General features: G+C 37.7%; 1 protein-coding gene across 3 annotated transcripts; it reads left to right on the top strand.

Moving 5' to 3' along the window:
• Nucleotides 1–301: 301 nt before the first annotated feature.
• On the top strand, nucleotides 302–12,228 carry qng1 (Q-nucleotide N-glycosylase 1). Of its 3 annotated transcripts, XM_058783797.1 has the most exons (5): nucleotides 302–615; nucleotides 3,090–3,432; nucleotides 6,738–6,994; nucleotides 11,209–11,404; nucleotides 11,930–12,228. In XM_058783797.1, the coding sequence occupies exons 2-5, from the start codon at nucleotides 3,096–3,098 to the stop codon at nucleotides 12,157–12,159; spliced, it is 1,020 nt and encodes a 339-aa protein (XP_058639780.1). In that variant the 5' UTR covers nucleotides 302–615; nucleotides 3,090–3,095; the 3' UTR covers nucleotides 12,160–12,228. The 3 variants fall into 3 exon arrangements, with proteins under 3 accessions (XP_058639780.1, XP_058639781.1, XP_058639782.1); XM_058783798.1 differs by lacking the exon at nucleotides 302–615 and having other exon boundaries at nucleotides 3,293–3,432; nucleotides 6,773–6,994; XM_058783799.1 differs by lacking the exons at nucleotides 302–615; nucleotides 3,090–3,432 and adding an exon at nucleotides 3,508–3,652 and having other exon boundaries at nucleotides 6,773–6,994.
• The last annotated feature ends 2,810 nt before the right edge of the window (nucleotides 12,229–15,038 follow it).

Below are 15,038 nucleotides of genomic sequence, written 5' to 3'. Positions count from 1 at the left end.
TACACGTCTATGTGGTGTTATAATATGCTTGTTGTGTTATTTTGTTACACATTTACAATATATTTGCATTAGACATTAAATGTCCAAATCAATAAGGTCTGTGGAGTATGGTCCACATGCTAATCTTGTACAAAATATAATCTTAAAAAAATAAAACTTCACGAAATGCATGGAAATGGAATTCATTCGTTCATTCATTTTAGTTTTAATGATATTTAAATTTGATTCGCTTTAAAGTTTCGCAACTTTTCTATTTTTACCGAATACTTGCGCATTTTATGCGCATCTGTAGTCAGCTTGAAGCCAGAACGGCCGCCAGACACAATCCGCTACTAGAGAGGAGTTTTAGCAAATAGCAACAAAACAAGCGGGAGAAAATAGCTTGACCAACACGGAAATCAAAAGCTAAAGCGCGCGTGTGTGTGTGTGTTTTCAAGTACAACTTGTTATTAGTTGATATACAACCTAATGTACTTTGTACAGAGAGAAATCCGCGCACACACAGACCTCCTGCACTCTCCTCACTTCTGCAGATTGCAACATTAAAGCAAGACTGTTTGATTACATTCACAAGGACCTTCCACTGAGTGGAGATTTTTGGACACAGACTTTTAAGTAAGTATTGTTTTAACGAGTCACATGACAAAATGCAAGTTTCGAGAAAATATGTTGGAGACAATATTACAATTGTTGGAAAATTGTCATAAAATGAGGAATAAAATATCTACATAACATTTTAAATGAAATATCTAATCTAACATTTTTAATGAATCATTTAATCGATTATGATTTATTTAAATAATAATAAAAAAAACACCTAAGTGAAATAGTATACTGTTAGTTAATTTTTGTAGTATACTGTGCACAGTATGCAACTTTTCTGAATAATCAGAAATGAACTAATCAGATGGCTGTATCACATACAGCATGGGTGTGTTCCAAAAACATACTGAGCAGGTACTTTTTTGAATAAGTACTTACTTTTTGACTGTAAAAAAAAAAAATAGTTGTCATTGTCACGTGACCTACCAGTTGTCACTTCACTGACATTTACAAATGCTCTCCCATGGCCTCATGGGATAGTAAAGTGTGCAATAAATGCACACTTCTGAATCTCGGCTGAAGTATTAGATTATTTTGATAATTTTAATGGATACTGAATTTGGACATGCTAGTCTTTTCACATGCTTAGTATAGTATGCCCAGTGTTTTTGCCTACTAAATAGTAGGGATGTATGCATATTCAGATGCAGCATGCATGGAATACTGTAACCCACAATGTAATAAGCTCAACTTTACCTTTTTCCACTGTGACCAATGAACCAGTAATGCAACACTTCGACTGTCATTGCATTCTACAATGCCCTCCATTAATATTGACACTCTTGGTAAATATGAGCAAAGGTGGCTGTGAAAATAAATCTGCATTGTTTATCCTTTTGATCCTTCGTTCAAAAAATTCACAAAATTCGAACCTATCGTTGAAGTAAAACAATTGAAAGTGGTGGTGTGGTGGGGGGGACCTCATTGTGAAATAAATGCTTTCTCTAGCTCATGTTGGCCACAATTATTGGCACCCACTTATTGCAATGTACTTTTCCCAAGATAAGTGGGTGCCAATTTCTCCTGTAATGCCTGAAGAGTTTGGAGAACACCTGATAAGAGATCAGAGACCATTCCTTCATCCAGAATCACTCCAGATCCTTCAAATTCACAGCTTCTTCTCTTCAGTTCACTCCACTCATCTTCTAAAGGGGTTCAGGTCAGAGGACTGGGACGGTCATGGCATTTTGTGCTCAGTGACCCATTTTTGTGTTTATTTTGATGTTTGTTTTGGATCATTGTCCTGATGGAAGATCCAACCACGGCCCATTATAAGATTTCTAACAGAGGCAGTCGGGTTTAGATTTTTTTATCTGTTGATATTTGATAGTTCATGATGCCATGCATCTGAACAAGATGTTCAGGACCTCCAGCAGCAAAACAGGCCCACAACATTAAAGATCCAGCAGTATATTTAACCGTGGGCATGGGGTACTTTTTATCCCTGTTTGTACTAAACACATCTGGTGGGTTTGCTGCCAAAAAGCTGTTTTTTTTTTTTTTTAGTTTCATCTGACCATAGAAGCCAATGCTATTTGAAGTTCCAGTCGTGTCTGATAACTGAATATGCTGGAGTTTGTTTTTGGATGAGCGAGGAGAATCTTTCTCCTCAGCAACCCTCCTGTACAACATGTGGTGATGTAGGGGATGTTTGATATATATATATATATATATATATTTTTTTTTTTTTAGGTTTCTGACCCCGAGACTCAACTAATCTCTACAATTCTCCAGCTGTGGTTCTTGGAGAGTCTTTAGCCACTCAAACTCTCCTCCTCACTGTGCATTAGAACGATATAGACACACTTCCTCTTCCAGGAAGATTTTTAACATCTTTAGTTGATTGACTTAATTATTGCCCTGATGGTGGAAATGGGGATTTTCAATGCTCTAGCTCCTTTCTTACAGCCACTTTCTATTTTGTGAAGCTCAACACTGTTGTTCTGCACATCAGAAATATATTCTTTGGTTTTACTCCTTGTGATGGATGATTAAGGGAATTTGGCCTTTGTGTTCCTCATATTTATAATCCTGTGGAACAGGAAGTCATGGCTGGACAATTTAATGCTCTTAATCACCATAGTGAGGTAAAAAATGTAAATATAAATGGGAAAATACTTCAGAGATATTTTACTCACAAATTTGTAGGGGTGCCAATAATTGTGGCCAACATGCATTGGAGAAAAACATTTATTTCATCATGAGATTTTCTCCCCACTTTCAATTGTTTTACTTCACTGATGGGTTAGAATTTTGTGATTTTTTTATTTTTTTTTATTTTTATTATTATTATTATTATTATAATTTTTTTTTTTTTGAACAAAGGATCAAAAGGTTAAACAATGCAGATTTATTTTCACAGCTGCCTTTGCTCATATTTACCAAGGGTGCCAATATTAGTGGAGGGCATTGCATTTGTTTTAATAGTATGCATTACTGTGCAGTATGTATAGTGTTCAGTTCTCAACATTATTTCTTCTCAACAGAAACCGATGGAGAAGCCACTGTCCCCTCGAGAGTCCGGTCAGTTCGTGGCCGAGCGCAGTCGAGATGTGTTCGTGGAAGAAGATGGAGTCAAACGTGTGGCTCAGATGATCTATGATCTCCGTGAGAGCGAGGAGTTCACAGCCAGTGGCTGGAAGAAGATGAATCCTCTGGCCCCTCCGCCAGACTCGGACGAAGCTATCAACTGGGTGTTTGTGACTGACACCATGAACTTCTCCTTCTGGCCTGAGAGGGAGGAAGAGCAGTGTGAGGTCGTGTGCAGAGGAAGCACCTATCGAGGGTACATGTCGCTGTGTGCCGCTGTGACCAGAGCTATGGATGAAGGTGATTGGATTTCTGTCTCTCTGACTTGCATCGCTCTCCTTTTCATTTGGTCAGAACATTATTTCCATCATGACAACTCTCAGAGGGATTGGCATGGTAATGGACATGACAACGTTAGTGTTTGGTCTTGGCGGAATAGATCTGCTACGCTGCTGCTGCGGCAGAGCAAGTACCGAGACTTGCTACTGCCAATACATCCACAACATGCTGCTGTGAGCATGTAAGAAATACTGCTGCTGCACATATATCATATATGAATAATAGGGTTGTGACGGTGAGAGAATTTCCCCACCGGTTAATCGGCTTGTAACAACACCAGTAGTACCGGTATCACCGTGGGGTGGGGGGATGGGGTTCCCCTCTTTTTCTCGCTTTCCTTCGCTTTTAAATAGCTTATAAAAGTGCAGTACGCATTTAATTTTCACTTTCAAATTAGCGGCAATTTGGTGTAAAGCACTTGTTCATAGTGATTGCGAAATGAAGCGTTCTGAACCCGCGAAGCTGTCAACACAACTGTATCGGAAAAAGGTTCATTACTTGAAGCTTCTCAAAACAGTTTATGCTGTGGCCATCAAAATGACTAACAACTTCCAAAGTGTTATGTTCCATTGCAGCCGCTGGTTTCAACATCTCCGTGTTGTAACATCACTACCTGTTCATTGTTAGTTTGTTTGAGTTTTCCCTTCCTTCGCTTCTAAATAGCTTAAAAGTGCTGTGCGCTTTTTACTTTCCTTTTCGAACTAGTGTCAATTCAAGCATCAAAAAAATACAACTTCAAACTCAACTTAGCCTATATATAAATCATAGAACTTTTATTAACAAAACTAATCAAAATACACCATTCTATAGGCTATGCCTAGTATAAAATTACAAATAACTAACTGAAAATCAGCAAACACTGTGGAACCAATTAAATAAGAAACGTATAATCATCTTAGATAAACGGCAAATGTCAACATGCTTTTCAAAATATTGCCAAACATGTGCTTTTGCATTTCGTTTCAAAATGAAATCTTCCACTATTGTCTCGTCTGTCTCACCTCACTCTTCTTGTCAGTCAGCTCGACTCATTCTCCGCGTGAATGAAATCTAATATACAGTGCCCTCCAAAAGTATTGGAACAGTGAAGACAAAATTGCTCTGTTGGCTGTGGAGTCAAGACATTTGCAAATATGATTAAAAGATGAATATGAGACAAAACTACAGAATGTCACATTTTATTATTAGCCGTTTCAATACATATATGTTTTACCAAATAAAAAGAACAGCACTTTTAGAGTTCATCCCACTCATTGATGTGAGCATAAGTATTGGGACAGTTGAACATAAGGCAGATATAAAAGATTAAAAGCTATTATTTAGTTGCAGATCCCTTGCGCACAATCACAGCAGTGAGTCTGTGACCCATAGACATCACCAGACTCTTGGTCTCATCCTTTGAAATGCTTTTCCCAGCCTTTAATGCAGACAATTCCAATTGTTGCTTGTTTTGGGGAGTTTCTGCCTTTACTCTCCTCTTCAGATGGTGAAATTCATGTTCAATCGGATTTAAATCTGGAGATTGACTCGGGCAATCTAAGACTTTCCATTTCTTTGCCCTTATAAACTCCTTGACTGAACTGGCAGGTGTTTTGGGTCATTGTCCTGATGCAATATGAAGCACTTCCCAATGAATCTGGTGGCATTTTCTTGAATATTGGTAGGCAAGATGGTTTTGTTCCCGTCCAAATTCATTCTGCTACTGTCATCATACATTGTCATCAGTAAAGTTGAGAGGGTCTGTTCCAGAGACAGCCATGCATGCCCATGCCATGACACCACCTCCACCATGCTTTACAGATGAGGCTGTGTGCTTGGGATCATTGCAGTTCCCTTTTTTTCTCCACATTTTTGCTTTCCCATCACTTAGATGAAGGTTCATCTTTGTCTCATCGGTCCATAAACACAGTTCCAAAACTCTTCTGGCTCACCTTTGTGCTTTTTTGCAAACTCTAATCTTGCCTTTCTATTTTTGGAGCTGGTCAGAGGTTTGTATCTTGCTGTGTAGCATCTGTAATTCTGTGTCAACGTCTCCTGAGGACAGTAGATTGTCAGAGCATCACCCCAGCTTTCTGGAAGTTGTTGGCTATTTTACAGACACATCTTTTAGGGTTCATTTTCACAGCTTTTATGATTTGTCTGTCATCAACTACTGTTGTTTTCTCAGCTGATCAGGTCATTGTTGGTTGCTGGTGTCGCTGGTGGTTTCCAAACTCTTGATTTCTCCATGCCCTTTGTTTTTGCTAGAGCTCTAACTGACTTCCTCTTCCCTTTTAGCATCCAAATTGCTTTCTTTTCTCTCAAAGTCAGCTCCCTCGTCTTCATCCTGGTTTGTGTGTCATCATCGAATGCAAGATTCAGAAAGCAGAAGTAATGGATATAACTGATACAACGCATTCCCTGCTTTTAATATCTGAAGAATTAAAGCAACAGGACACAGCTGATCACTTAGAAAGACCTGTGAGGCAACTGTTCCAATACTTATGCTCCCATCAGATAGAGGGATGAAACTCTAAAAGTGCTGAACTTCTTAGCTGGTAAAACATATGTGTTGAAACGTCTAATAATAAAATGTGACATTCTGTAGTTTTGTCTCATATATTCATCTTTTAATCATATTTGTAAATGTCTTGACTCCACAGCCAACAGAGCAATTTTGTCTTTACACTGTATGATGCGACTGTCGTTCAGCACGCTGTATTGAGCAGCCACGTTCAGTTTTTAATTGTAGTGTCTGTTCTCTAACTGAACTAAATTATTTTTATTAAAAATAAAAACGACAGTGGGGGACGGTGCCGCAGTGGGCAAGTTGCTATGCTGCTGACACTCAGACTTAACCATAGCACTTCCATGTTGTTGCTCTTTTGTTGGTTTTGATTGCTTCTATTGTCCTCATTTGTAAGTTGCGGCTTAACACCGGTATCACCGCCAACACCGTCTATCGTGGCAAGCCTAATGAATAACCCCCTTAGCTTACATGATCACCTCGTAGCAGATCTATACAGGTGGAGCTGGGGAAGGTGGAGGGTTTCTGAAGTGCGCTGCATCTACTACAGCAAGCATTAGTCAAATATTTGAATGTTGAGCAGCGAGCTCATTGGCTACTGATACAGAAGAGAACCAGTCAGCTGTGACTTGTGATAATGATGTCTTTGTCATATTGAACATATTGAAGTTAGAACCTATCGGACTGCGCCATCTAGAGTTTCTTTCCAGAACTTTGTATATGTTTAACGTTATGATATGTGTGTGATGTCTTTATTTAGGAGTGCCCATTACCAACCCCACTTACTTCTCTCAGATCAGTGAGGCCGAGCTGGTGAAAGTCCTGCGCTCAGACAGCGATACTCCCATGCCAATGCTGAGAGAGCGTCACCAGACCCTGACAGAGGCTGGCCGAGTGCTCATGGAGCATGGCGGATCCTTCCGGATGTTCATGAGTCGCTGTGAGAATGATGCAGAGAAGATGGTGAAGTACATTGTGGAGAACATACCATCATACAGAGACGAAGCCATGTACGAGGTAAAAATATTCACATAGGATTTCAGTTTAGCCTTTTAAAGGCAGGGCAGTTGATATAGACACTTTTTGTTATGCGGGTTGAAAGTCTCTACACATCTCGATAGCAATCAATAAGTTAGGTGGTCTAAATGTATTTATATCGTCTGTGGAAGGCACAGGACCATAAAATCTTCGTCAAATCATATTTCTCTGTCAGAGGGCTACGATAGGCTGTCCAGACATGATACGCAGAGGTGGGTAGTAACGAGTTACATTTACTTACATTTACTTGAGTAAATTTTTGGGTAACTAATACTTTTAGAGTATATTTAAAATGGGTACTTTTACTCTTACTCAAGTACATTTTAGTGAAAACGGTACTTTTACTTCGTTACTGTGGGCGACGCCCTCTCGTTACTTTATCTTAATGCATTAAAATCCTTCAATTTATTCCAAGCGCGCCTACTTTTTTTTTTTTTTCTGGGCAATGAGCGATGCCCGTTCGCGAATGATTCATTCTTTTGAGTCAATTCTGTTCAAGGCTTGATCAAACCAGTTGGCAGACCAGTGAATCGGTTCGCGAATCAGTTTGAATGATTCGTTCAGTTCCCTGCCGCACCCGCACGCCGCTGAGTCTGAAGCGGCTCTCACTCAGAGTTGTAACATCAAGAGCGTTGAAGACGTGGAAAGGCTATTGCTAGCTATGAAGATCTTTATTAGATGAACACCGCGTGTGCTGTCGGTTCCACAGGTATAGATTCTATTACAGTACACGATACCATGACATTACCAATTTGTTGTACATGTACCTTCTATACAATGTATAATTTATTCATTGTCACAGAGTATGAAATAAACAGCCGCCAAACCCGCGTTAGTTCCAGGAGGAATGCCTTGCCAAGACACAATTAATATTGATATTTTCACAATATTTACGCTTGCAGAAATAAAGGCTACATTTGTTTACATTTTGCAGAACAGACGGAAGAAGTGCATTTGTTTCGTTATGTTCAGATGTTCTGTAGCGGTCATGTGAGGACTTTTTACTCTTCTCCGTGTCAGAGGTTATATACATTTATAATACATAATTAAACTTTAAAATATAATTTAATTTAACTCAGTGATGCAAATCAGAATTTGTATCAGCTGTTACTCCAGTTTTCAGAGTCATATGATCCTTCAGAAATCATTCAAATATATTGATTTATAACCAGTGTTGTTGAAAAAAAAAAAAAACAGCATATGCTGATATGGTATGTTTTGAAGCTGGGATGTTGGTTTGTGCTGTCATGTGCTGGTCTTGAGCTGGTGCTCAAACCAGCATCCCATGCTTCAAAACATACCATACCAGCATATACTGTTTTTTTCAACAGGGAACAGTTTTGCTGCTTAATATTTTTGGAACCTGTGACATTTTGTTCAGGATTCTTTTATGAATAGAAAGCTAAAAAGAACAGCATTGATAATAAATCAGGCTGATAAAAATTCTGATTTGCATCACTGAAATAAATTACATTAAAGAAAAACAAACATTAAAAGTATTTTGAACGGCAGTGTGTGTGTGTGTATATAAAAAATGTATCTAAATATCTATATATCTAAATAAAAATAGACTATATTCAGTATATCCAAAGTAACTAGTAACTAACTACTTGAGTAGTTTTTTTATCCGATACTTTTTTACTCTTACTCAAGTAACTATTCAGACTATTACTTTTACTTGAGTAAATATTTCTTCAAGTACTTTTACTTTTACTTGAGTACAGTTTTCGGGTACTCTACCCACCTCTGATGATACGACATCAGAACGTTCATTACGCTATTGCAGAAGGAGCGAGAATGGAAGGCCGCGTTATTATTGTAATATTATGCGCTTTGTGAATGAGATGTGAGGTAATCTGACAGCGTTGCATTCATACGTCTCTCATCTTGTAGCTGCGTAGTCTCTCTGCCTGTGTGCGTTCATGTGTTTCGAGGGGGGGAGGGTTGGTTGGTTGTTGTGCAGATCACGTTCTGGTAGAATCCCCCTCGGTCGAAATCGCGATTGCGTTATACTGTTTCAGTTATTAAAATAGTTCAGTTTTGTATGTAATGGCAAATTTTCGAAATTTTGTTTAGTTTTTTTTATTAAGTTCATTTAGAAAAATGTTTGGAGCATTTTTTTGTTCGTTAAATAAGTTTATTTTTTCTTAAAGTAACGACCAAGCAGCAGAGGCAGACCGGCAGGCTGATCATAGCTTATGTTTGATGAATTTAGCCTTCTCAAATCATCACGACTTGCCTAAAATACAATCTATAGATATACTAAAACAGTTAAAGGATATAACAATGTTTAAACATTAAACCTAGATAAATGTGCGCTGTATCCAGTAGTTTGTGCGGAGAGTCGAAGCTATAGCGCAGGACATGGAGGCACCAGCGCAATCAATTGCATTGTTTTCAGCGGAAACAACTTACGCCATAATTTTTGCTCATAAAGGTAAGAGTAATACATCATTCGGAATTGTAAAGGGTCTACTTTTATTTGTGTGCACTCACAATATTAAAAAAAACTTTTTATAAAATAATTTGATAAAATAAAGAAAACAATGATGCGCTTTCTGCCGTCTCGTCTTGAACAGGAGCGCTTCACAAAAATGAACCGAAAGTCAATACATGCCTCACAGACATGATAAATATATCTATAGAAAGCTTTAAATTACTACTTAACGAAATAAATCAAATCGAAAACAAAAACTCTTTCATTATAATCCGTGAAGATGCACTTCTCTCTAAAGGCACGTCTAATGAGGAGATGTCGAGTCAGGATCATCATCTTCATCTTTGCGACACTGACACAGAAAACACTAGTTTATTTGTAAATAATTCAAATATCTCCTTACTATTTCCCCCTGACACATTCATGGTAATTACTTTTGCTGGGGCTTTGCAGCAAGCTTCAGCGTATTGCATGTATTTGAACGCAGAACTCTTCAGCTGCGCTGACAGCGCGCGCGCTGCTGCTGCGGGACTCTAAACACCGTCGAGCTGCTCTTCACAGTCGAAGCACGGTCTCGTGTTGTTTCCACCAGCGCGACAATTTTTTTCATCACTAATTGATGGATGTCTAAAATATAAAAATAAGGAGAAGCCTAAAACAGGCCCAGTCCCCCCCCCCCCCCCCACACACTCCTTAAGGCGCCCCTGGCACTTAATAATGTCAAATTAAAAGTTTACTTTAAAATATATTTTTTCCTTAATACTTTACAGAAGAACACTTACATTGATGTGCTGACTAACATACTAAAGCACATGTAAGGTACTTAAAGTACTTAAATTTAGTGTGTTATTCGAATATACAGAGTACTTAGAATTTAAATGTACTAAATTGCAACATCATTACTGATGTGTAATTACAAATATATTTAAATACATGACACACATTTCAATAGAAATTACATTTAATTTTAGTTTATTATAAATGCTTATCAGTACATTCAACAGTATACTTTAACTATATTTCAAAGACAATAGAATTAATTATGAAATTACATATAAAAATATAGTACATAAGTCAGTCAAAAAAGCACTTTTCAGCATTTTTAGTAAGCAATTTACATGCTTAAGTCTTACTTAAAGGGATAGTTCACCCAAAAATTAAAATAATTTATGAGTATATTAATTTACTCACTCTCAGGCCATCCAAGATGCAGGTGATTTTTTTTTTTTCTTTCTTTTCTTCAGTAGAACAGTAAAGAAGATTTTTAGCTGAAATCGTGGTTTTTGTTGGTTCATAAAATGCAAGTCTTTGAGAATAAAAAAAAGCATATCAAGGAACACAAAATTAATACCCATGGCTCCTGGTGATATAATGAGGTCTTATGAAGCGAAACGATCAGTCTGTGCAACAAACTGAATATTATTTACAACATTATTACCTGCAATCCACAGCCTCGGGCAAACAGGTAAATCTGATTCTTTTCCATGAACTGGTTCTTTCAGACACTTTGTGTCAATGAACTGGTTCAGTTCACTAGTTCGTGAATTGACGTGGATGTTTTACATGTCTAAAGCATATAATGTGAATGAACTGGTCTTCACAATGAGAAACCATAAAAACTTTCATTTAGCTCCTTCATTCAAGTGCGATTTATTCTTTATGTAACAAATCACCTTTTCAAACATATGCTAAACCATACTTCTTTTTCAAAAATGATATCACCTCATGATAACCTCACATTTTGTTAATATTGTAGGGTAAGAGGATCTCATTTTATAAGAGAGCTCAGATCCTTGTGGCAGACTTCTGGGGCATCATGGAGGCACGAGGGGAGGGCAACATCCCTAACCTGGACTACCTGACCATGTTCGCTGACTACAGGGTGCCACAAGGCCTCGTGTACCTTGGAGCTTTACGCTACTCTGATGCCCTTGTGGAGACATTGAAAAACGGTTTGTTGCGCCTTCTTGATAAAATTGATGTGAAAAAAAAAAGAAGCATTAATAAAGCATCTAAGTGCCGTTTGAAATTTTCTTCTAAAATTAGCATTTTTCTCAAGCTCCTAAGTTTATGTTCAGTTATTTCACTTTAACAGCAGTGAAAATTACCTATTTATTGCCATTAAAGTGAAATTACTGAACCTACACATAGGTGCCTGATAAAACTGCTCATTTTAGAAGAAAGTTTCAAACGGCACTTGGAGGCTTTTGCATCTGAACTCTATATATATATCGCATTATAGTAATGAAAATTTGGAAAATGTACTTAATACTCATAAAAATACTACCATTAAAATAGGTTTCATGTTCTTTAAACAAAACATACTTTAATATTCTTATCTAATAATATTTTGATATTTTCTTTCGATTGTTGGGTGGAATATGGACATTTCTTGACAGGTTTTGCTATATTAATCCTTAAGTAATAGACAGGTAATCTCATCAGTATTGTTGTAGTGATTGTTAGTTGTTTGCCAGGTGAACTGTTGAGCTCAGGTGAGAGGAGAGAGGTGGAGATCAGGGGTTGCTCCATCTGGTGTGTGGAGAGAATCCGGCAGCATCTGTGGAAGCTCGTGGAAGAGAGAGACAGGAAGACCTGCCACATCAACTCTGCTCTAATTGACTTTTACCTGTGGCCATATGCTAAAAAACATCATAAAGAAATGGCACATATTCCAATACATCACACACGCTGCATCTACTATTGACAGCATCAGCTTTCCTTGTTCTTTTTTGTATCTTGCTGTTTATACCTTTAAATAAAGTTATGAAAATGAGGTGATGTACATATAAATTATTCTTTTAACATGAGAAAATAGAGGTGAAACAGCCACTACAAAAGTTTCATAAACAGGAAGTTAGTATTGAGTAACATACATTTTAAATACAACTTTGTTAGTTACTTTCCCTATTTTTTTCTGTGCCAAAGAAAATATTCCCGAATCTCTGAGCACACAGTCATGATGCCGCCTCCTTGAATGAATCTGTGGTTCGAAAGAATCGATTGTATCAAACACAGACAAGATGAGTATTACAAATTATATCTTTCTTTCCAGTAAGAAATCATAAAGACATATTCATTTTCATGCACACAGTGGGCCCAATGCTTAACCACATTTGATTGTGATGTCTAGAACTTTATACATTAACTAGTTGGTTTAAAGTAATTGCAAGAATGGCTCAGAAAAGTGGAGTCTGTTCATTTGTTTGCATATGCCACTTGGTTTGATAATGTGCAATGACATACATTTTAAGTTATTTGTGTAAATGCAATGCAAAACTAGAATGAAAAGCAATTTTTTTTTTCATCACCATGTCCCTTTAGGGGCTCCGTAGAGTAATCCAGATCTGGAAATCTGCAAAAAAGTGTGTATCTGGATCAGGGTGATCCAATCCAATTTTGCTTTGACAAACTGGCACAAAAGGAGGATGGGTTACCTGATCCTGGATAGCAAAACATGGGATTTCCAAATCTGATCCAGATTAAACTTTTTGAACAACTGGCCCCATAATTTAACACAGTTTTGATGGTTGATACCAACTTACAAACCTAAAACAAGAAAGATTCTCCTCGCTCATCCAAAAACAAACTCCAGCATATTCAGTTATCAGACACGACTGGAACTTCAAATAGCACTGGCATCTACGGTCAGATGAAACTTAAAAATGAGCTTTTTAGCAGCAAACACTCAAGATGGGTTTGGTGAACACAGGGATAAAAAGTACCCCATGTGTACAATGAAATATACTGCTGTATTTTTGATGTTGTGGGCCTATATTTCTGCTGGAGGTCCTGGACATCTTGTTTAGACACATGGCATCATGGATTCAATTAAATACCAACAGATAAAAAATCAATAAGTGACTGACTCTGTTAGAAATCTTATTGTTTGGCCATGTTTGGATCTTCCAACCGTACAATAATCCAAACACAAACCTCAAAAACAACACAAAAATGGGTCACTGAGCACAAAACCAAGCTTCTGCTGGCCATTCCAGTCCTCTGACCTGAACCCTGTAGAAAAGGAGTGAACTGAAGAGAAGAAGCAGCAACATGGAGCTGGGAATCTAAAGGGTCTGGAGTGATTCTGGATGAAGGAATGGTCTCTGATCTCTTGTCAGGTGTTCTCCAAACTTATCAGGCATTATAGATGAAGATTCAGAGCTGTTATCTTGGCAAAAGGAGGTTGCAAAAAGTATTGAATAAAGGGTGTGATTAATTGTGGCCAATGTGTATTAGAGAAAATATTTATTTCATAATGCTTCATTGACCTGGGGCTGGCGAGTGGTTGTGTTTCCTCTCACAAACACATGAGGGTGGCAGACACGCTTGCATCACGAAAATTATTGTGCTATGTTTCCACTTCAGTGAATGTCTTTACTACACTCTCCCATTCTGTTTCTGTCTTCTACTACCTCACCTTTCTCTAGACTGTTGAAACCTCTCTTAAGGAGATAGTTCACCCAAAAAAATACAATCTTGCCATCACTTACTCACCCGCATGTCGTTCCAAACTTGTATGAGTTTCTTTCTTCTGTTGAACACAAGCCATGGACTTCCACAGTATGGGAAAAAAAAAAAAAAAAAATATATATATATATATATATATATAAATCTATATATATATAGGCCTATATATTTTTAATTGTTATTTTTTTAATTAAAAAACAACTTGCGGAGGAAATTTTCTCTGCCAATGCAGCATTTTTCAGGTATTTACAGATATTGTTCGGGCTGCATTTCCAGATTTCCCCTACTTTCCCTAATTTTCACTCTGGTTTACACAATGAAAGGTCTACCTTACAAATTTACACCCAGATCCATAGTCTTTGTCTATTAGGGCTCTTTGGCGAGAGGATACGGAGGAAGAGATCCTCAGTATGTTCAGTGATCATCCATCTGTTCCAGACATGCTTTTATTGTGAAAGTTGTGCACCATGTCTATTATACAAAAGCTAGGCTAACAAAGATGTGTTTCTCCTGGTGGCAAAGTAGGTCTACCTTTTATGTGGATTGACTGAGGCCCCCTCTCTAACATAGTTATATGCCCATAAACTATCTCTGGAGAGAAAGGATGATTAGAGCAAAGAGTTTTCATCTTCTTTGTTCAAGGTTATGTTGTTGTACAGCCTGACCTGATGGGAACCTGCAAGGAACCTTGAGAAATACAGAAAGAGAAGACTAACTCGTATAGAACAGAAAATAGTAGATAATACAGATATTTTAAGAGCCATCTTAATTCCAACTTATCTATATATAATTTAATTATAACGAGGGAGTGTCTTTCTCTGGGAGGATGGAGGAAACATATGGTGCAAAACTCTAGAACGACACAGAAAGACTGAAACATACATGAGGGAGGTAAGGCAGCATTTAAGGTTTGATGGTATAAACTGTAGTGGGCTCGGTTTTAAAAATATTTTTTAAAACTAGGGTGATTGAAAATTGTGAAAAGCAAGAACTATGAGTACTCATGAGACAATAGAGCTCGTACTCGTACATCTTTTTAAAACGCTTTTGACCATTTACAGACAGGCCTATAATAGAATGACGCAAGGCATGGAAGTTCACCTAAGTGGGCGGGGC

This window comes from Onychostoma macrolepis, chromosome 08 (assembly GCF_012432095.1).
Source record: "Onychostoma macrolepis isolate SWU-2019 chromosome 08, ASM1243209v1, whole genome shotgun sequence".
In the NCBI taxonomy this organism is placed as follows: domain Eukaryota; kingdom Metazoa; phylum Chordata; class Actinopteri; order Cypriniformes; family Cyprinidae; genus Onychostoma; species Onychostoma macrolepis.
Note: the sequence above shows the minus strand (reverse complement) of the source record. Positions and strands in the feature narration are given on the sequence as shown.